This window comes from Anomaloglossus baeobatrachus, chromosome 1 (assembly GCF_048569485.1).
Source record: "Anomaloglossus baeobatrachus isolate aAnoBae1 chromosome 1, aAnoBae1.hap1, whole genome shotgun sequence".
Classification (NCBI taxonomy): domain Eukaryota; kingdom Metazoa; phylum Chordata; class Amphibia; order Anura; family Aromobatidae; genus Anomaloglossus; species Anomaloglossus baeobatrachus.
The window spans coordinates 310,883,790-310,905,181 of NC_134353.1; the positions used below are offsets into that span (position 1 = coordinate 310,883,790).

A 21,392-nucleotide genomic window follows, 5' to 3' on the forward strand; every position below is an offset into this window, starting at 1 on the left:
TTTGTTTCCAGGGCATGCCATTCTCCATGTATGGAAATGCTATGATTCCGTCTGTAGCTCCAATGCCAGATGGCACCGGGGGACCGATTTTCAATGGACCTCATGCTGCTGATCCTTCTTGGAATTCACTCATAAAGATGGTGTCAAACTCCACAGAGAATGGGCCTCAAACTGTAAGTTATGGATCGAAAAGAGAAAAGACCACTGTTGGTTTGCAGTGCTGAGGGTGACTTGATCTGATTTGTCATTTTTTTGTTTTTTCTTGCAGGTATGGACTGGAACCTGGAATCCCCACATGAATAGTGTACACATGAACCAGATGGGTTGATTGGAATTACCTCGCTAGCATGGAAAATCCTTCAGCGAGTAGGGAAATTAAAACACAATACCTTCATACCGCAGAGGCAAAAAGATGACATACTCCCAGATCACTCTACTGAAGTGCTTGACTGAAGTGTGTAGGCTTTTTGCTGATGAAATTACTAACTGACCTTTTTTCTGTGACCGTTGTGACCGCCCAGTACCACAAATTTCATTATAGTTAGCCCTCTCCCATCTTTATTTTATTTCCCTTTTTTCTTTGACTTTTTTTGCCCCCCCTTGTTTTGTTTATGAACATAACTTTATTTTCCTTGAAGCTGTTTGGCTGGTTGGTTTTAGTACTGTAAACTGCTTTTGAGCAAACACAGAAAAAATTAGCAAAATTATGTAACTGATTCTGAAGTTTTAGAATGGCAAATAAATGTACAATTGTTTACATAACAGAAATGGCTAAGCAGAGAATTCAGTATGTCAGTATAGAGGCTCTACATGACGTAGACTTAAATTAATGTGAGATGTACCTTCATATTCAGAAATCTGGATGTTTCCTTCATACATTAAACTATTAATAAGCATATGTTTTCTGCTTTTTCATTTTAAATTGTTTTAAGCAGTCTTGGTTCTATATGCATCCATTCTATATTTTATACCCTATCTGGTACCTTAAGCTTAAAGGGGTTGTCCACTACTTTTACATTGACGACCTATTCTTAGGATAGGTCATTAATGTCTGATCAGCCAGGGTCCAACACCCAGCACCCCCGCCGATTAGCTGATCTCGATCCCGGTAGCAAGCAGCTGGAAATGCTCAGTTCCGGAGCTGCCCCGTCCGATTGTGGCCACAACCGTGTACTGGACATCCACCTCCCATCCTAATCAATAGGAGGTGGATGTGCAGGACCCGGCCACGGCTGACATCAGAAGACTAAGCAGCTCCGGAACTGAGCATTTCTGGCCACCTGCTGCCGCCACTGGGACCGAGATCAGCTGATTGGAGGTGCTGGGTGTCGGACATTGGCCGATCAGACATTGATGACGTATCCTAAGGATAGGCCATCGATGTAAAAGTAGTGGACCACCTCTTTAAAAAGGAAATGCTATCCAAAAGTAAAAATGACCATTTTTTTTTTTTTTATTTTTTATAAAGGAATGTCATGTCGGTCTCCAACTTATTTTTCTTGCGTGCATCACTGTGTCCAATCCATCACACTGGGTTTTCTGCATATAAACAGTCTAATCTGGCTTCTGTGACACATTTTCTTGTCATTGAGGCTTGTCCAATATGATTTAATACACTGTATCAGACAGCTAGTACATATAAGAGGTTAGAAATCTGATATGGTAAATACCTCTCTTGTTCCTTACCTATAATATGATATTAGGGAACATTTACACTAGCCGACGCAGAGCTATTGAACCACCACCGATCGGCTACATGCAAATTTATCAGCGGTTGTTTGATAGCAAGTTTAGCCAGACACTTTTATGTGCACTGAGACTGTTGAGATGAGACTACAATGGGTCTCTTAAGGTCTGACTGCCGTGTTCAAATTATAATGTCATGTGTGCACTTCGAGAAAGAACAATAACTGACACTGGATCGGTTATGAACTTTCTCTCATGACGGATGCCAGTGAGCTTCTGGCTCTCTTTATTGTTCGGGAAACTTTATAGTTCAGAAGAAGTAAAGGGTGTGGAGAAAATATAGTCCAAGTATCGCAGGTCGGACTCAGGACGTGTAGGAATTTGCATAGTCCCTGCTGGATTGGTCAGTCCAAACTTCATCTGTCTTCTATATTCATTAGCTGGGCGTTGAACAGGATGCAGCAGACATCTTCAAGTTACATATGCTGGTATATTGTATTAAGGAAAATCACTAAATATGCAGTGTATATATATGTTAGTAAGAAACAAAAGCAATCATAAATGTGTTAATTACATTAACTAAACTATATCTTTAAGTGTATGAAATGGCTGAATTAAGTACAGTGGAACCTTGGATTACGAGCATAATTGGTTCCAGGAGTGTGCTCTTAAACCAAGTTACTCTTATATCAAAGCAAATTTTCCCATAGGAAATAATTGAAACACAGACAATTCGTTCCACAACCCAAAAATATTTACTGTATTTATACAAACTTATTACAGTAATACAATATAAAGTAATGTATTTATATAAAATCATTACAGTACACTAATACAAAATACTGTACAGTGCAATAAAAATATATAAAGCAAATTAAACTGCACTTTAACTTACAATAAAATTGTTGGTGTGTCAGGTACAGTATAAGCAATGTGCTGCACTGGTTAGCAGAAAGTACAATACTATATCCATAAATGTAAATTGATAGACATGCTATATAGTATATACTGTACTGTATAATGGTATACTGTGTACAGTATACAGTATATGTACAGAAAGTTACCTCCAGAGCAGGTCAGAGCATGGTGAAAGGACAGAACCGGAAGTGTGCACGGTGAATAGTTGCTCTTCTTGCAAAGCATTGCTCTTAAACCAAGTTACAAATTTGTAAAAAGCTTTGCTTGTTTTGCAAAACGCTCTTAAACCAAGTTACTCTTAAACCAAGGTTCCACTGTATTTTTGGTTACTTAATTCTTCTCAACAAGACCATAAATGATTGTTCTATGTTTGCATCATCATATTCTCAGCAGCACATGTATTTACACGAGATAATCAGCTGCCAAAAACAACTATTTTTTTTTTTTTTAAAGCAAGGTTAAAAACTACCCAAAGAACGCGCATTTTGCTTATTAATCGGGTTATTAGCAGCTTGTTAGGCCACTAATCAAGAAATGAGTGTCCTTCCCTCATTCCTAATAATCGGCCATACTAGATGAGTGCTGTAAAAAGTTCGTCTGGTGCAGTCTGCAAGTTCAGGGGTCACATTTTCACTTTCACATACTATTGTGTCATGGAGATCTCAGGAGTGCTCCCATTTTACCTACATAGGCTACAGAGACTCTAATATACAGCTGCAGTCCCAGCTATTGAGATCAGGGAATATACCATAAGATTCCTGTACATATTTCTACGTATAAGAACAATATACTGTTATTATTTTTATTACAATATACTGCCATTATGTTAAATTGTTAAAGTCCATACATAGCATTAAAAAAAACTTAATAAAAAAGGTAAAATAAAATGCATTAATTTTATTAAAATTATACTTATAATAAACAAGATAACAAATGTACAATTTTAGTAAATTTTACAATGGCACTGTGTTAAAAACCCTGCAACCCGGGGTACCTGGGGAGAAAACAGGAGCAGTTCATCACAGCGTCAATATCCCCATTGGATGGCTACATGGGTCTCATGGAGTGTTCAGTGATCAGAAGCATTGTTACTGCCAATGCTTCTATAGGACCTGGCGATCACATGATTCCTGGTGTCTGTCAGAATAGTCTGAGGAGTCTGGCTCAGCTTTCCTCCGTAACTGGGGCTCCCATGGATAGTCTAGTTACAGGACTAAAAAATGGACACTAAAAGAAAAAAAGCTGCTCAGATTTGCTTTATGATCTTTGTGGACAAAATATAAATGTAAAGTCTGGGGGGAAAAAAGCAACAAAAAATGTATTGCATACATATACCAAAAATCCTACGCCTTTTGGGTATCCACATGACTCCCATAACCAGGAAGATTCATTCAACGGGTTAATTGGTGAAAAAGCTATTTTTTAATGTTTCTTAATGCTGATATTTCAAACCATTTGTGTTAAATTATACCCTATATACCCAAAAATGCTGACTTTTTATATTTTTTTTGACCCTGATGTTACATAGGTAGCCAAAGTTTGGTAAGATTGCTACAGGTGGCAACCTGAAGTGTAACCATAATGGAGGGTACTGTTGGATTGGCTTCTTTGAACCTTATCCAAAAATGTTTCAGTATTTACCAAGGTGATATTTTGGCAATAACAATGCATCGACTTTTGTAAGCCATATACAGATATAATCTTCTTAGTATACCTTTTCTGAATGCTTCACTTCTGGTATATCGCTAAAAGAAATACTGATGCAGGATCCTTACCAAAATATTACTGTGATAGAGGCCTAAGAATATTTTGGCATTCAGATCTGACCTTTCTTTGTCGCTCCATTGGGAGACCCAGACAATTGGGTGTATAGGCTATGCCTCCGGAGGCCGCACAAAGTATTACACTAAAAGTGTAAAGCCCCTCCCCTTCTGCCTATACACCCCCCGTGCTCCCACGGGCTCCTCAGTTTTTATGCTTTGTGCGAAGGAGGCACACATGCACGCACAGCTCCACAGATTGGTCAGCAGCAGCTGCTGACTATGTCGGATGGAAGAAAAGTGGGCCCATATAGGGCCCCCAGCATGCTCCCTTCTCACCCCACTCTTGTCGGCGGTGTTGTTAAGGTTGAGGTATCCATTGCGGGTACGGAGGCTGGAGCCCACATGCTGTTTTCCTTCCCCATCCCCCTTAGGGCTCTGGGTGAAGTGGGATCCTATCGGTCTCCAGGCACTGAGACCGTGCTTCATCCACAACTCCAGAGGAGCCTGCTGGATAGGAGCCGGGTATCGTTCAGGGACATGGCCCTGCTACTTGGAGGTACTCTGTGTCCCCGTGGGGACCGCGCACAGCAACACTCCAGCATTGCTGGGTGTGCTAGTGCACCGGGGACCGCGGCGCTGACCGGGTTAAATGTGCCATTACACACTCAGCGTCACTGAGTGTGTTTGTGTATGGGGACTACTGCGCTGACCGCCGCTGCCATGGTTAACACTGCGGCGCGGCTGGGACTTGTAGTGCGTCGGGGACTTCCGCGCCGGCCGCGCTTATACGGCGGCCGCGCTTATTACTTGAGTCCCCGGCTTTTGCGGCCTAGTCTTTTTTCCTCCCGCCCCCAGCCCTGACAGGCAGGGGAAGGGCGGGACGCTGTACAGACGAGCAGCAATGAGGGCTGGAGCATGCTTTGCATACTCCATCTCCCTCACTGTGCACAGTGGGGCACCAGTTCCCGCACTTTCTGGGTCACGCCCACGGCTCCCTCCTCTCCTCAGGACGCCGGCAGCCATTCCTGTCAGCTCCTCGGACGCTGCAGAGGGGGACAAATTCTGGGAGACCCAGGCAGGGATTCTGGTGGCCTCACAACCGCTTTAAGCGGGTGGTAAGCAGCACCTGTGGTGCTAGCCCCATTGTGCAGAAGTGTAATTATAAATTATATGTTTATGGTATATACTTTACACTGTATGGTGCACAGTTGATTCTGGCTATATACCCTATTATGTTGCTCAGGGAAGACAATAGCATGGCGCCCACAAAAGGCAGGGGTGCCAAAACACAGGCTTACTATGCTGCCTGCGCCGCATGTACGACGCCGCTACCGGCAGGTTCCACTGACCCTCATTGTGTGCACTGCTCGGCCCCTGCAGCACTTACTCAGCCGGAGCCTCTGCTAAGGGGGGCCCAGGGGGAACCACCTGCTGACACTGTCCAGGTGACGGGGACGGAGTTTGCAGTCTTTACGGATAAACTCTCTGAGACTGTGGCTAAGATACTAGAAGCTTTGCAGTCCAGACCGGTATCTCAGCACAGGGACACTGTTGAATCATTGTTCCCTGGCCCCCCTCAGTTGGACCAACAATGTCCCCCCGGGGTGTCTCATAGATCCCAGGCTGAGGGCTCTGACACAGACCCCAGCCCCAGACCGACTAAGCGAGCTCGCTGGGAAATTCCCTCGACATCATCATATTGTTCAGGGTCTCAGCGGGGGGAATCTTTGGTTGATGAAGCGGAGACAGCTGATCAGGATTCTGATCCTGAGGCCGCTCTCAATCTTGATACTCCTGACGGGGACGCAGTAGTGAACGATCTTATTGCGTCCATCAATCAAATGTTGGATATTTCTCCCTCAGCTCCTCCGGTGGAGGAGTCAGCTTCTCAGCAGGAGAAATTCCGTTTCAGGTTTCCCAAGCGTACACCGAGTATGTTTCTGGACCACTCTGATTTCAGAGAGGCAGTCCAGAATCACCATGATTGTCCAGATAAGCGCTTTTCTAAGCGCCTTAAGGATACACGTTATCCCTTTCCCCCTGACGTGGTCAAAGGTTGGACTCAGTGTCCCAAGGTGGATCCTCCAATCTCCAGACTGGCGGCTAGATCCATACTTGCAGTGGAAGATGGGGCTTCACTCAAAGATGCCACTGACAGGCAGATGGAGCTCTGGTTGAAATCCATCTATGAAGCTATCGGCGCTTCTTTTGCCCCAGCATTCGCAGCCGTATGGGCGCTACAAGCTATCTCAGCAGGTCAAGCGCAAATTGACGCAGCCACACGCACGTCCGCACCGCAGGTGGCGTCCATAACCTCTCAGACGTCGGCATTTGCGTCTTACGCTATTAATGCTGTCCTGGACTCTGCGAGCCGTACGGCGGTTGCATCCGCCAATTCGGTGGTACTCCGCAGAGCCTTGTGGCTACGGGAATGGAAGGCAGATTCTGCTTCCAAAAAGCGCTTAACCAGTTTGCCAATTTCTGGCGACCGATTGTTTTGCGAGCGTTTGGATGAAATCATCAAACAATCCAAGGGAAAGGATACATCCTTACCCCAGCCCAAACCGAACATACCCCAACAGAGGAGGGGGCAGTCGAGGTTTCGGTCCTTTCGGGGCGCGGGCAGGTCCCAATTCTCCTCGTCCAAAACGCCTCAGAAAGATCAAAGGAACTCTGATTCATGGCGGTCTAAGTCACGTCCTAAAAAGACCACCGGAGGTGCCGCTACCAAAGCGGCTTCCTCATGACTTTCGGCCTCCTCAATCCGCATCCTCGGTCGGTGGCAGGCTCTCCCGCTTTTGCGACACCTGGCTGCCACGGGTAAAAGACCGTTGGGTGAGAGACATTCTGTCTCACGGTTACAAGATAGAGTTCACCTCTCGTCCCCCGACTCGATTCTTCAGGTCATCCCCGCCTCCCGAGCGAGCCGAGGCTCTTCTGCAGGCGCTGGGCACTCTGAAGGCAGAAGGAGTGGTGGTCCCTGTTCCTCTTCAGCAACAGGGTCACGGTTTTTACTCCAACCTGTTTGTGGTCCCAAAGAAGGACGGGTCTTTCCGTCCTGTCCTGGACCTGAAACTGCTCAACAAACACGTAAAGACCAGGCGGTTCCGGATGGAATCCCTCCGCTCCGTCATCGCCTCAATGTCCCAAGGAGATTTCCTTGCATCGATCGATATCAAAGATGCTTATCTCCACGTACCGATTGCTCCAGAGCACCAGCGCTTCTTGCGCTTCGCCATAGGAGACGAACACCTGCAGTTCGTGGCACTGCCGTTCGGCCTGGCAACAGCCCCACGGGTTTTCACCAAGGTTATGGCTACTGTAGTAGCGGTCCTCCACTCTCAGGGTCACTCGGTGATCCCTTACTTGGACGATCTCCTGATCAAGGCACCCTCCCAAGAGGCATGCCAACACAGCCTCGACGCTACTCTGGAGACTCTCCAGAGTTTCGGGTGGCTCATCAATTTTCCAAAGTCAAATCTGACACCGGCCCAATCGCTGACATATCTTGGCATGGAGTTTCATACCCTCTCAGCGATAGTGAAGCTTCCGCTGATCAAGCAGCGTTCACTACAGAAAGGGGTACAATCTCTCCTTCAAGGTCAGGCACACCCCTTGAGGCGCCTCATGCACTTCCTGGGGAAGATGGTGGCAGCAATGGAGGCAGTCCCTTTCGCGCAGTTTCACCTGCGTCCTCTTCAATGGGACATCCTACGCAAATGGGACAGGAAGCCGACGTCCCTCGACAGGAACGTCTCTCTCTCTCAGGCGACCAAAGCTTCCCTTCGGTGGTGGCTTCTTCCCACTTCATTATCGAAGGGGAAATCCTTCCTGCCCCCATCCTGGGAGGTGGTCACGACGGACGCGAGTCTGTCAGGGTGGGGAGCGGTTTTTCTCCACCACAGGGCTCACGGTACGTGGACCCAGCAAGAGTCCTCACTTCAGATCAATGTTCTGGAAATACGGGCAGTGTACCTTGCCCTGAAAGCGTTCCAGCAGTGGCTGGAAGGCAAGCAGATCCGAATTCAGTCGGACAATTCCACAGCGGTGGCATACATCAACCACCAAGGCGGCACACGCAGTCGGCAAGCCTTCCAGGAAGTCCGGCGGATTTTGATGTGGGTGGAAGCCACGGCTTCCACCATCTCTGCAGTTCACATCCCAGGCGTGGAAAACTGGGAAGCAGATTATCTCAGTCGCCAGGGCATGGACGCAGGGGAATGGTCCCTTCACCCGGACGTGTTTCAGGAGATCTGTTGCCACTGGGGGGTGCCGGACGTCGACCTCATGGCGTCCCGGCACAACAACAAGGTACCGACGTTCATGGCACGGTCTCAAGATCCCAGAGCTATGGCGGCAGATGCCTTAGTTCAGGATTGGTTGCAGTTTCAGCTCCCTTATGTGTTTCCTCCGCTGGCACTGTGTCCCAGAGTGTTACGCAAGATCAGGGCCGACTGCCGCCGCGTCATCCTCGTCGCTCCAGACTGGCCGAGGAGGTCGTGGTACCCGGATCTGTGGCATCTCACGGTCGGCCAACCGTGGGCACTACCAGACCGACCAGACTTGCTGTCTCAAGGGCAGTTTTTCCATCTGAATTCTGCGGCCCTCAACCTGACTGTGTGGCCATTGAGTCCTGGATCCTAGCGTCTTCAGGATTATCTCAAGAGCTCATTGCCACTATGAGACAGGCTAGGAAACCAACGTCCGCCAAGATCTACCACAGGACGTGGAAAATTTTCCTGTCATGGTGCTCTGCTCAGGGTTTTTCTCCCTGGCCTTTTGCCTTGCCCACTTTTCTGTCCTTCCTTCAATCTGGACTGGAAAAGGGTTTGTCGCTCGGCTCCCTTAAGGGACAAGTCTCAGCGCTCTCTGTGTTTTTCCAGAAGCGCCTAGCCAGACTTCCACAGGTACGCACGTTCCTGCAGGGGGTTTGTCACATCGTTCCTCCTTACAAGCGGCCGTTAGAACCCTGGGATCTGAACAGGGTGCTGATGGTTCTTCAGAAACCACCATTCGAGCCAATGAGGGATATTTCTCTCTCACGCCTTTCGCAGAAAGTGGTTTTCCTAGTAGCAGTCACTTCTCTTCGGAGAGTGTCTGAGCTAGCAGCGTTGTCGTGCAAGGCCCCTTTCCTGGTGTTTCACCAGGACAAGGTGGTTCTGCGTCCGGTTCCGGAATTTCTCCCCAAGGTGGTATCCCCCTTTCATCTCAATCAGGATATCTCCTTACCCTCTTTTTGTCCTCATCCAGTTCACCAATGTGAAAAGGATTTGCACTTGTTAGATCTGGTGAGAGCACTCAGACTCTACATTTCTCGTACGGCGCCCCTGCGCCGCTCGGATGCACTCTTTGTCCTTGTCGCTGGCCAGCGTAAAGGGTCACAGGCTTCCAAATCAACCCTGGCTCGGTGGATCAAGGAGCCAATTCTCGAAGCTTACCGTTCTGCTGGGCTTCCGGTTCCCTCAGGGCTGAAGGCCCATTCTACCAGAGCCGTGGGCGCGTCCTGGGCTTTGAGGCACCAGGCTACGGCTCAGCAGGTGTGTCAGGCGGCTACCTGGTCGAGCCTGCACACTTTCACGAAACACTATCAGGTGCATACCTATGCTTCGGCGGATGCCAGCCTAGGTAGACGAGTCCTTCAGGCGGCGGTTGCCCACCTGTAGGAAGGGGCCGTTTTACGGCTCTATTACGAGGTATTATTTTACCCACCCAGGGACTGCTTTTGGACGTCCCAATTGTCTGGGTCTCCCAATGGAGCGACAAAGAAGGGAATTTTGTTTACTTACCGTAAATTCCTTTTCTTCTAGCTCCAATTGGGAGACCCAGCACCCGCCCCTGTTTTTTTGTGTACACATGTTGTTCATGTTGAATGGTTTCAGTTCTCCGATATTCCTTCGGATTGAATTTACTTTAAACCAGTTTATAACTTTTTTCCTCCTTCTTGCTTTTGCACCAAAACTGAGGAGCCCGTGGGAGCACAGGGGGTGTATAGGCAGAAGGGGAGGGGCTTTACACTTTTAGTGTAATACTTTGTGCGGCCTCCGGAGGCATAGCCTATACACCCAATTGTCTGGGTCTCCCAATTGGAGCTAGAAGAAAAGGAATTTACGGTAAGTAAACAAAATTCCCTTCTTCTCACTCAATCTGCATTCTCTGGAGCTCACTTAGTAACCACGTCCTCTTTAAGTAAAGGTTCGTACATATATAAGCCACAACTTGGCAAAGAGTGCAGCTACAATGAAAGGAGACAGAAAATGAGGATATCTAATGTAGACTGAAAAGCTCACACATTACCATTATGGGCAAATGCAGCAATTCTAAGAGTAATCATTGGGACCTTAATGAGCTTTGCCACATGCGAATAAGAAACAACCAGAATCTCCATTTGCAGTCAATTGTTTTAAGTACAAAGCAGAACATGTTTGGCTGGGTAAGATTCTTCTGATGGCGTCTGACGGTTAAAGTCTCATGTGGGGCTAGAGTTCCTGCCCAGAGCCTATTTGCGTATTTAAATTCCTAATGTAGAACTAGATGAGAGATCTATATATAGCTCTGGCAAAAATTGAGACCACTACAAAATGTTCATGGTTTCTGATTTTTCTCTTTATAGGTATATTTTTGAGTGAAATGTAAATTGCTCTTTCATTCTATACCCTACTGACAACATGTCTCCGAATTTCCAAGCAACAAATTTTGTATTATCTAAAAATGAGAAATGGTCAAAATAACATTGCTTTCAGACCTCAAATAATGCAAAGAAAACAAGTTCATAATCATTTAGAAACAATACTAATGTTTTAACTCAGGAAATGTTCAGAAGTTAATATTTTGTGGAATAACCATGATTTTTAATCACAGCTTTCATGCGTCTTGGCATGCTTTCCACCAGTCTTTCACACTGCTTTTGAGTGACCTTATGCCACTCCTGGTGAAAAAATGTAAAGCAGTTCTTTGTTTTATGGCTTGTGACTAGCCATCTTTCTCTTGATTACATTCCCGAGGTTTTCAGTGGCGTTCAGGTCTGGAGATTGGGCTGGCCATGACAGGGTTTTGATATGGTGATCCTTCCACCACACATTAATTGACCTAGCTGTGTGGCATGGAGCATTGTCTTTTTCAGCTTTGCCCAACACCTGGTCATCCAATGGTTAGACTGAGATGTGGAGAGTCTTACAAGCCACAGTGTCTTGCACCCACTGTGAAATTTGGTGGAGGATCAGTAATGATCTGGGGATGTTTCAGCAAGGCTGGAATTGGGCAGACTAAACTTTGCAAAGGAGGGGGGCATGGCCTGGCAATGGCGCGTAGCGGACGTGTGTGTTGAGAGCTCCTGGCACCCACGGGGGACTCTTACCCTGCAGAGGAGCTATTTTGACGGAGGACTGCACGATCGGGGGTTAATGCTGGAGCTGCAGTGAGCTGTGGGGCCGGCAGACCCACATGATATAGGAGCCCCAGGGAAGGGGTGAAACTGAGTGGAGGGTCTGCGGGCTTGCGGCCTATTCAGGCCTGTACCTCGTTGTGGACTCTGCGGCCAGTGGTCTGAAACGTTGGGAGAGCTGGTCGGTGCAGTCTGGGGTCCTCCATACAGGTACCGGTGAAGCTGAGCGGTGTGGATGTAGCCCGTTTGTTTATATTGCCGGCAGCTGAGCACATGTAGCTGAGAGAGTGGGAGTGGAATGCAGGCCCATCACCAGGGAGTCAGGGAAAAGCTGGACTCTCTACCTGACGCTGGCAATAGAAGCCTGCAGGAAGCTTTTACAGCGGTGCGAAGTGTAGCTGACAGGAGGAAACACTTGCACTGTCCCAGAGTGAAGAGACAACACATTAACCCCTGGCATTCTGGAGCACTGAGGCGGACTCCTCACAGACGTGTGGAAGAATCTGATTACTCTGACCCCTCTACTATACACCATAATACGCCTGGATTGAATTTTTCTTTCCCCATGGTGAAGAGAGGTAGAAAACCTTCCCTGGCACCATCCCCAGCCCTAGGAGAGACCCAAAGCACAAGCTCGCAGGAGAGTATTCAGACATTTTTTAAAGAAGGAAACACCCATCTTAAAGCTGCGGATCACAAAATGGCGGCTGCAGCTCAATCTAACATCCCAGCAACTGCACAGAGGGAAGAACAAAATATGGGGCAGTCCTTGCCTATTGAAACCAATACTGCAGGAGATCACGTCAGCAGACCCCTCACCCCGTTTCCCCTGACTGTCCCAAATGCAGTACCCTAGAGGCACCTTTCACTTGTGATTGAAGAGTTTAAAGATCTCAGATCCGAAATGATGAATTTTCCAACTAAAGCAGGTAAAATATATCTTTGTACTGTGTTAAACTAAAGCAGACATGGAGGGCTACATAGGGAGACTTGGGAATCTTTATAAATCTGAAATACAAGCCCTGAATACTTGTGGCGCAGATGTCAGATCAATTCTCCCGACTGGAAGCAACTTCGACCTCATTAGCGGTGGGGCAGAAGGCACAGGGTGAGACCCTCGCTCTTCACTCAAAACAATTGGACTTCCTCTTCGGTACAGTAGAAGACTTGGAGAACTGTAACCACCGCAATAATATTAGGATCCGGGGACTTCCAGAGGCAACCCCTGCAGCGGAATTATTCTGAACCCTTAAAGGTATTTTCAATTCACTGCTCGGAAGGGAGCCCACAGAGGAGCTGCTGATTGATAGAGCCCATCGAGCTCTAAGGCCTCGTAACCAGGACTCTGACAACCCTAGAGATGTCATTTGCCGAATCCATTGCTTTACAGTAAAGGAAGAAATAATGAGACAAGCAAGGATCAAGAGCCCATTTGATTTTGACGGAGCCCGCCTAATGTTTCTTGCAGACCTGTCCAGAACCACACTTGCTAAATGACGCGCCCTGAGACCGGTTCTGAAAGCACTGAAAGAGAAATATTCCCTACTCTTGCGGGTTTCCGTTTCAACTGCAGGTCAGAGATCAAAGAGGTATGGTGACCTTGAAAGATCCAAGTGGCTTATCAGAGTTCTTAGAGCGCCTCAATCTACCGCCAATACCAAACCTGGACTGGCCATCATTCCTATTGGCACCTCCTGAGAGGCCTACTACCTGCAGAAGAGCAGCAACAGTCGCGGCCAAGAAACAAAGAATCATCGATGACCCGTCGGGGTCTACACGTTCATCTGAACTGTGAATATGGGTTTCCTTTAGATTTGGAATACTAGATTGTTTGAGCATTATTTGCTGGGCGGAGAGTTGGGGGTGACCGGGACTGTCCCAATAGGTAAGCTTAGGGGCTGGAAATTTCTCCCCCCACCCCCCTTTTTTTTTGGGTGGGGCTTTTTTTTTTTTTTTTTTCCCTTTCCTCTCCTCCCGGTGGCCCCTCTGACCCTCCACTCTCCTTTTGGGGGTCGGAGGAGGGCATATGGTGGGGGATGAGGGTTGGGATGGATCTAGGGTCACCCGGCGTTTCCCTTTATGAAAACTAAAGTGTTGGGATTGTTTTACCCCCAAGCTACTTAACTAGTTGGACTTCCTGACAGGATGTTTCGTTCATAACATAACCTATCCCCTCTCTGAGACCATTATTTTGAGTCATAGTATCATCATCATCGTATCATAGAGTCTCCCTTCAACCTTAAAAACTAAGTCCATCTAGTTCAACCCGTAGCCTAACATATTGATCCAGAGGAAGGCAAAAAAAAAACAACAATGTGGCAAACAAGCTCCAATAGGGGAAAAAAATCCTTCCTGACTCCACATACGGCAATCAGACTAGTACCATGGATCAACAACCTGTCATAAAATCTAATATACATAACTGGTAATATTAAATTTTTCAAGACCGGCATCCAGGCTCTGCTTAAATGTTAGTAGTGAATCACTCATTACAACATCATGCGGCAGAGAGTTCCATAGTCTCACTGCTCGTACAGTAAAGAATCCTCGTCTGTGATTATGATTAAACCTTCTTTCCGTAAGACGTAGCGGATGCCGCGGTCATTACAGGTCCTTTTTTGTGTGTTTATGCATGGTTATGTGATATTGTAGGGGATCCCCTGTGGGTGTTCTTTCCGGTTATTGAAAGACACCCCCCACTTATTAAACTTGTTTCAACAAGTAGTGTATCATCTGCCCCACGCAAGTGGGTTGGATTCTCCATAAAACGTCTCCGGAGTTTGCCTATTCTCTTTATAGGCTGGCTATTTTAGTTTTTTTTGTGGTACCTTTCTTTTTCAGCTTTTTTTTCATTATCGTAGCTCTTGTGCGTATCCTTCTCTACTTCCCAGTGTCCTAACCCTATCCTACCCAACAGGTCTCTTCCGTGAGGAGGAATAAAAATCAACATGTCAGCAATTAAGGTGGCCTCGCTCAATGTTAAGGGTTTCAATACCCCTCATAAACGTGCAGAAATATTATATGGCATGCACAAGATGGGGGTACAGGTGTTATTTATTCAGGAAACACATTTTAAAAGTCAACACTTTCCAGAAGTCAAAAACAAACACTTTACGCAGTGGTACCCTAGCTCCAACCCTGACTCCAGATCTAAAGGGGTGAGCATAGCGGTGCATAAGAATTTGCAACAAAATGTGCTCTAGGTATAGATCTGCATGAGCAGGGACGGTTTGTGTTTTTAAAAATGTCAGTGGAAGGTCAGACTTATACTTTTGCTAACCTATACCTCCCGAACAAAGAACAGGTTAAGTAGTGCTGGAGGTATCTGCGTCGACTGGAAAGCTTTTTGGAAGGATTCTTAATATTAGGGTGGAAACCCATCTATGCGAGTAAAATCGGTCCGACTGGGCTGAAAAAAACTCGGCTGATTTTAGTTCACGTTAGGTCCGAGTGCAACGCAAGTGCGATGCTGTTTCTGAATAAATTAATGATTTTACTAGCGTGTGTAATGCGTGTGTAATGCGTATTTTTTACTATGTCATCTGCCATTCAGCGCTGCTACATGGCCGCTGACAGCAGACACAGACAGCCATGCAGCAGAGCTTAATGGCAGATGACAGCAGACACAGACAGAGCCGCACAATCAGAATGAACTCGGGTGAACTTCACCCGACTTCATTGTCATGCCGCGGCTCTGTCTATGTCGCATCCTGATTAGCGGTCACCTGTGAAGGATTCACCAGTGACCGCTAATCCCCGGAGTGACTGAAGTTAGCAGCCCTCTCTCATACTCACCGATCCTCGATCCCCGGCGCGGCGCTGCACGGCGTTCATACTGCTGCGGCGGCTTTTACTATTTTGAAAAAGCCGGCCGCTCATTAAACAATCTCGTTTCTTTGTCGCTCCATTGGGAGACCCAGACAATTGGGTGTATAGGCTATGCCTCCGGAGGCCGCACAAAGTATTACACTAAAAGTGTAAAGCCCCTCCCCTTCTGCCTATACACCCCCCGTGCTCCCACGGGCTCCTCAGTTTTTATGCTTTGTGCGAAGGAGGCAGTCATGCACGCACAGCTCCACAGATTAGTCAGCAGCAGCTGCTGACTATGTCGGATGGAAGAAAAGTGGGCCCATATAGGGCCCCCAGCATGCTCCCTTCTCACCCCACTCTTGTCGGCGGTGTTGTTAAGGTTGAGGTATCCATTGCGGGTACGGAGGCTGGAGCCCACATGCTCTTTTCCTTCCCCATCCCCCTTAGGGCTCTGGGTGAAGTGGGATCCTAATCGGTCTCCAGGCACTGAGGCCGTGCTCCATCCACAGCTCCCGAGGACCCTGCTGGATAGGAGCCGAGTATCGTTCAGGCACATGGCCCTGCTACTTGGAGGTACTCTGTGTCCCCGTGGGGACCGCGCACAGCAACACTCCAGCATTGCTGGGTGTGCTAGTGCACCGGGGACCGCGGCGCTGACCGGGTTAAATGTGCCATTACACACTGCAGCGTCGCTGAGTGTGTTTGTGTATGGGGACTACCGCGCTGACCGCCGCTGCCATGGTTAACACTGCGGCGCGGCTGGGACTTCCGCGCCGGCCGCGCTTATACGGCGGCCGCGCTTATTACTCGAGTCCCCGGCTTTTGCGGCCTAGTCTCTTTTCCTCCCACCCCCAGCCCTGACAGGCAGGGGAAGGGCGGGACGCTGTACAGGACGAGCAGCAATGAGGGCTGGAGCATGCTTTGCATACTCCACCCCCCTCACTGTGCACAGTGGGGCACCAGTTCCCGCACTTTCTGGGTCACGCCCACGGCTCCCTCCTCTCCTCAGGACGCCGGCAGCCATTCCTGTCAGCTCCTCGGACGCTGCAGAGGGGGACAAATTCTGGGAGACCCAGGCAGGGATTCTGGTGGCCTCACAACCGCTTTAAGCGGGTGGTAAGCAGCACCTGTGGTGCTAGCCCCATTGTGCAGAAGTGTAATTATAAATTATATGTTTATGGTATATACTTTACACTGTATGGTGCACAGTTGATTTCTGGCTATATACCCTATTGTGTTGCTCAGGGAAGACAATAGCATGGCGCCCACAAAAGGCAGGGGTGCCAAAACACAGGCTTACTATGCTGCCTGCGCCGCATGTACGACGCCGCTACCGGCAGGTTCCACTGACCCTCATTGTGTGCACTGCTCGGCCCCTGCAGCACTTACTCAGCCGGAGCCTCTGCTAAGGGGGGCCCAGGGGGAACCACCTGCTGACACTGTCCAGGTGACGGGGACGGAGTTTGCAGTCTTTACGGATAAACTCTCTGAGACTATGGCTAAGATACTAGAAGCTTTGCAGTCCAGACCGGTATCTCAGCACAGGGACACTGTTGAATCATTGTTCCCTGGCCCCCCTCAGTTGGACCAACAATGTCCCCCCGGGGTGTCTCATAGATCCCAGGCTGAGGGCTCTGACACAGACCCCAGCCCCAGACCGACTAAGCGAGCTCGCTGGGAAATTCCCTCGACATCATCATATTGTTCAGGGTCTCAGCGGGGGGAATCTTTGGTTGATGAAGCGGAGACAGCTGATCAGGATTCTGATCCTGAGGCCGCTCTCAATCTTGATACTCCTGACGGGGACGCAGTAGTGAACGATCTTATTGCGTCCATCAATCAAATGTTGGATATTTCTCCCTCAGCTCCTCCGGTGGAGGAGTCAGCTTCTCAGCAGGAGAAATTCCGTTTCAGGTTTCCCAAGCGTACACCGAGTATGTTTCTGGACCACTCTGATTTCAGAGAGGCAGTCCAGAATCACCATGATTGTCCAGATAAGCGCTTTTCTAAGCGCCTTAAGGATACACGTTATCCCTTTCCCCCTGACGTGGTCAAAGGTTGGACTCAGTGTCCCAAGGTGGATCCTCCAATCTCCAGACTGGTGGCTAGATCCATACTTGCAGTGGAAGATGGGGCTTCACTCAAAGATGCCACTGACAGGCAGATGGAGCTCTGGTTGAAATCCATCTATGAAGCTATCGGCGCTTCTTTTGCCCCAGCATTCGCAGCCGTATGGGCGCTACAAGCTATCTCAGCAGGTCAAGCGCAAATTGACGCAGCCACACGCACGTCCGCGCCGCAGGTGGCGTCCATAACCTCTCAGACGTCGGCATTTGTGTCTTACGCTATTAATGCTGTCCTGGACTCTGCGAGCCGTACGGCGGTTGCATCCGCCAATTCGGTGGTACTCCGCAGGGCCTTGTGGCTACGGGAATGGAAGGCAGATTCTGCTTCCAAAAAGCGCTTAACCAGTTTGCCAATTTCTGGCGACCGATTGTTTTGCGAGCGTTTGGATGAAATCATCAAACAATCCAAGGGAAAGGATACATCCTTACCCCAGCCCAAACCGAACATACCCCAACAGAGGAGGGGGCAGTCGAGGTTTCGGTCCTTTCGGGGCGCGGGCAGGTCCCAATTCTCCTCGTCCAAAACGCCTCAGAAAGATCAAAGGAACTCTGATTCATGGCGGTCTAAGTCACGTCCTAAAAAGACCACCGGAGGTGCCGCTACCAAAGCGGCTTCCTCATGACTTTCGGCCTCCTCAATCCGCATCCTCGGTCGGTGGCAGGCTCTCCCGCTTTTGCGACACCTGGCTGCCACGGGTAAAAGACCGTTGGGTGAGAGACATTCTGTCTCACGGTTACAAGATAGAGTTCACCTCTCGTCCCCCGACTCGATTCTTCAGGTCATCCCCGCCTCCCGAGCGAGCCGAGGCTCTTCTGCAGGCGCTGGGCACTCTGAAGGCAGAAGGAGTGGTGGTCCCTGTTCCTCTTCAGCAACAGGGTCACGGTTTTTACTCCAACCTGTTTGTGGTCCCAAAGAAGGACGGGTCTTTCCGTCCTGTCCTGGACCTGAAACTGCTCAACAAACACGTAAAGACCAGGCGGTTCCGGATGGAATCCCTCCGCTCCGTCATCGCCTCAATGTCCCAAGGAGATTTCCTTGCATCGATCGATATCAAAGATGCTTATCTCCACGTACCGATTGCTCCAGAGCACCAGCGCTTCTTGCGCTTCGCCATAGGAGACGAACACCTGCAGTTCGTGGCACTGCCGTTCGGCCTGGCAACAGCCCCACGGGTTTTCACCAAGGTTATGGCTACTGTAGTAGCGGTCCTCCACTCTCAGGGTCACTCGGTGATCCCTTACTTGGACGATCTGCTGATCAAGGCACCCTCTCAAGAGGCATGCCAACACAGCCTCGACGCTACTCTGGAGACTCTCCAGAGTTTCGGGTGGCTCATCAATTTTCCAAAGTCAAATCTGACACCGGCCCAATCGCTGACATATCTTGGCATGGAGTTTCATACCCTCTCAGCGATAGTGAAGCTTCCGCTGATCAAGCAGCGTTCACTACAGAAAGGGGTACAATCTCTCCTTCAAGGTCAGGCACACCCCTTGAGGCGCCTCATGCACTTCCTGGGGAAGATGGTGGCAGCAATGGAGGCAGTCCCTTTCGTGCAGTTTTACCTGCGTCCTCTTCAATGGGACATCCTACGCAAATGGGACAGGAAGCCGACGTCCCTCGACAGGAACGTCTCTCTCTCTCAGGCGACCAAAGCTTCCCTTCGGTGGTGGCTTCTTCCCACTTCATTATCGAAGGGGAAATCCTTCCTGCCCCCATCCTGGGAGGTGGTCACGACGGACGCGAGTCTGTCAGGGTGGGGAGCGGTTTTTCTCCACCACAGGGCTCAGGGTACGTGGACCCAGCAAGAGTCCTCACTTCAGATCAATGTTCTGGAAATACGGGCAGTGTACCTTGCCCTGAAAGCGTTCCAGCAGTGGCTGGAAGGCAAGCAGATCCGAATTCAGTCGGACAATTCCACAGCGGTGGCATACATCAACCACCAAGGCGGCACACGCAGTCGGCAAGCCTTCCAGGAAGTCCGGCGGATTTTGATGTGGGTGGAAGCCACGGCTTCCACCATCTCTGCAGTTCACATCCCAGGCGTGGAAAACTGGGAAGCAGATTATCTCAGTCGCCAGGGCATGGACGCAGGGGAATGGTCCCTTCACCCGGACGTGTTTCAGGAGATCTGTTGCCGCTGGGGGGTGCCGGACGTCGACCTCATGGCGTCCCGGCACAACAACAAGGTACCGACGTTCATGGCACGGTCTCAAGATCCCAGAGCTATGGCGGCAGATGCATTAGTTCAGGATTGGTTGCAGTTTCAGCTCCCTTATGTGTTTCCTCCGCTGGCACTGTTGCCCAGAGTGTTACGCAAGATCAGGGCCGACTGCCGCCGCGTCATCCTCGTCGCTCCAGACTGGCCGAGGAGGTCGTGGTACCCGGATCTGTGGCATCTCACGGTCGGCCAACCGTGGGCACTACCAGACCGACCAGACTTGCTGTCTCAAGGGCCGTTTTTCCATCTGAATTCTGCGGCCCTCAACCTGACTGTGTGGCCATTGAGTCCTGGATCCTAGCGTCTTCAGGATTATCTCAAGAGGTCATTGCCACTATGAGACAGGCTAGGAAACCAACGTCCGCCAAGATCTACCACAGGACGTGGAAAATTTTCCTTGCATGGTGCTCTGCTCAGGGTTTTTCTCCCTGGCCTTTTGCCTTGCCCACTTTTCTGTCCTTCCTTCAATCTGGACTGGAAAAGGGTTTGTCGCTCGGCTCCCTTAAGGGACAAGTCTCAGCGCTCTCTGTGTTTTTCCAGAAGCGCCTAGCCAGACTTCCACAGGTACGCACGTTCCTGCAGGGGGTTTGTCACATCGTTCCTCCTTACAAGCGGCCGTTAGAACCCTGGGATCTGAACAGGGTGCTGATGGTTCTTCAGAAACCACCATTCGAGCCAATGAGGGATATTTCTCTCTCACGCCTTTCGCAGAAAGTGGTTTTCCTAGTAGCAGTCACTTCTCTTCGGAGAGTGTCTGAGCTAGCAGCGTTGTCGTGCAAGGCCCCTTTCCTGGTGTTTCACCAGGACAAGGTGGTTCTGCGTCCGGTTCCGGAATTTCTCCCCAAGGTGGTATCCCCCTTTCATCTCAATCAGGATATCTCCTTACCCTCTTTTTGTCCTCATCCAGTTCACCAATGTGAAAAGGATTTGCACTTGTTAGATCTGGTGAGAGCACTCAGACTCTACATTTCTCGTACGGCGCCCCTGCGCCGCTCGGATGCACTCTTTGTCCTTGTCGCTGGCCAGCGTAAAGGGTCACAGGCTTCCAAATCAACCCTGGCTCGGTGGATCAAGGAGCCAATTCTCGAAGCTTACCGTTCTGCTGGGCTTCCGGTTCCCTCAGGGCTGAAGGCCCATTCTACCAGAGCCGTGGGCGCGTCCTGGGCTTTGAGGCACCAGGCTACGGCTCAGCAGGTGTGTCAGGCGGCTACCTGGTCGAGCCTGCACACTTTCACGAAACACTATCAGGTGCATACCTATGCTTCGGCGGATGCCAGCCTAGGTAGACGAGTCCTTCAGGCGGCGGTTGCCCACCTGTAGGAAGGGGCCGTTTTACGGCTCTATTACGAGGTATTATTTTACCCACCCAGGGACTGCTTTTGGACGTCCCAATTGTCTGGGTCTCCCAATGGAGCGACAAAGAAGAAGGGAATTTTGTTTACTTACCGTAAATTCCTTTTCTTCTAGCTCCAATTGGGAGACCCAGCAC

General features: G+C 49.3%; 1 protein-coding gene across 5 annotated transcripts in view; it reads left to right on the forward strand.

The window, feature by feature from the left end:
- The window catches only part of ANKRD17 (ankyrin repeat domain 17), a 220,266-nt gene extending 219,370 nt beyond the window's left edge, over positions 1–896 (forward strand). For all 5 annotated transcript variants that reach the window (XM_075351211.1, XM_075351215.1, XM_075351226.1 and 2 more), the window contains 2 exons: positions 12–173; positions 269–896. In XM_075351211.1, the coding sequence (XP_075207326.1) occupies positions 12–173; positions 269–328 (222 nt within the window). In that variant the 3' untranslated portion in view covers positions 329–896. The remainder of the gene's footprint in view (positions 1–11; positions 174–268) is intronic.
- Positions 897–21,392: the final 20,496 nt, after the last annotated feature.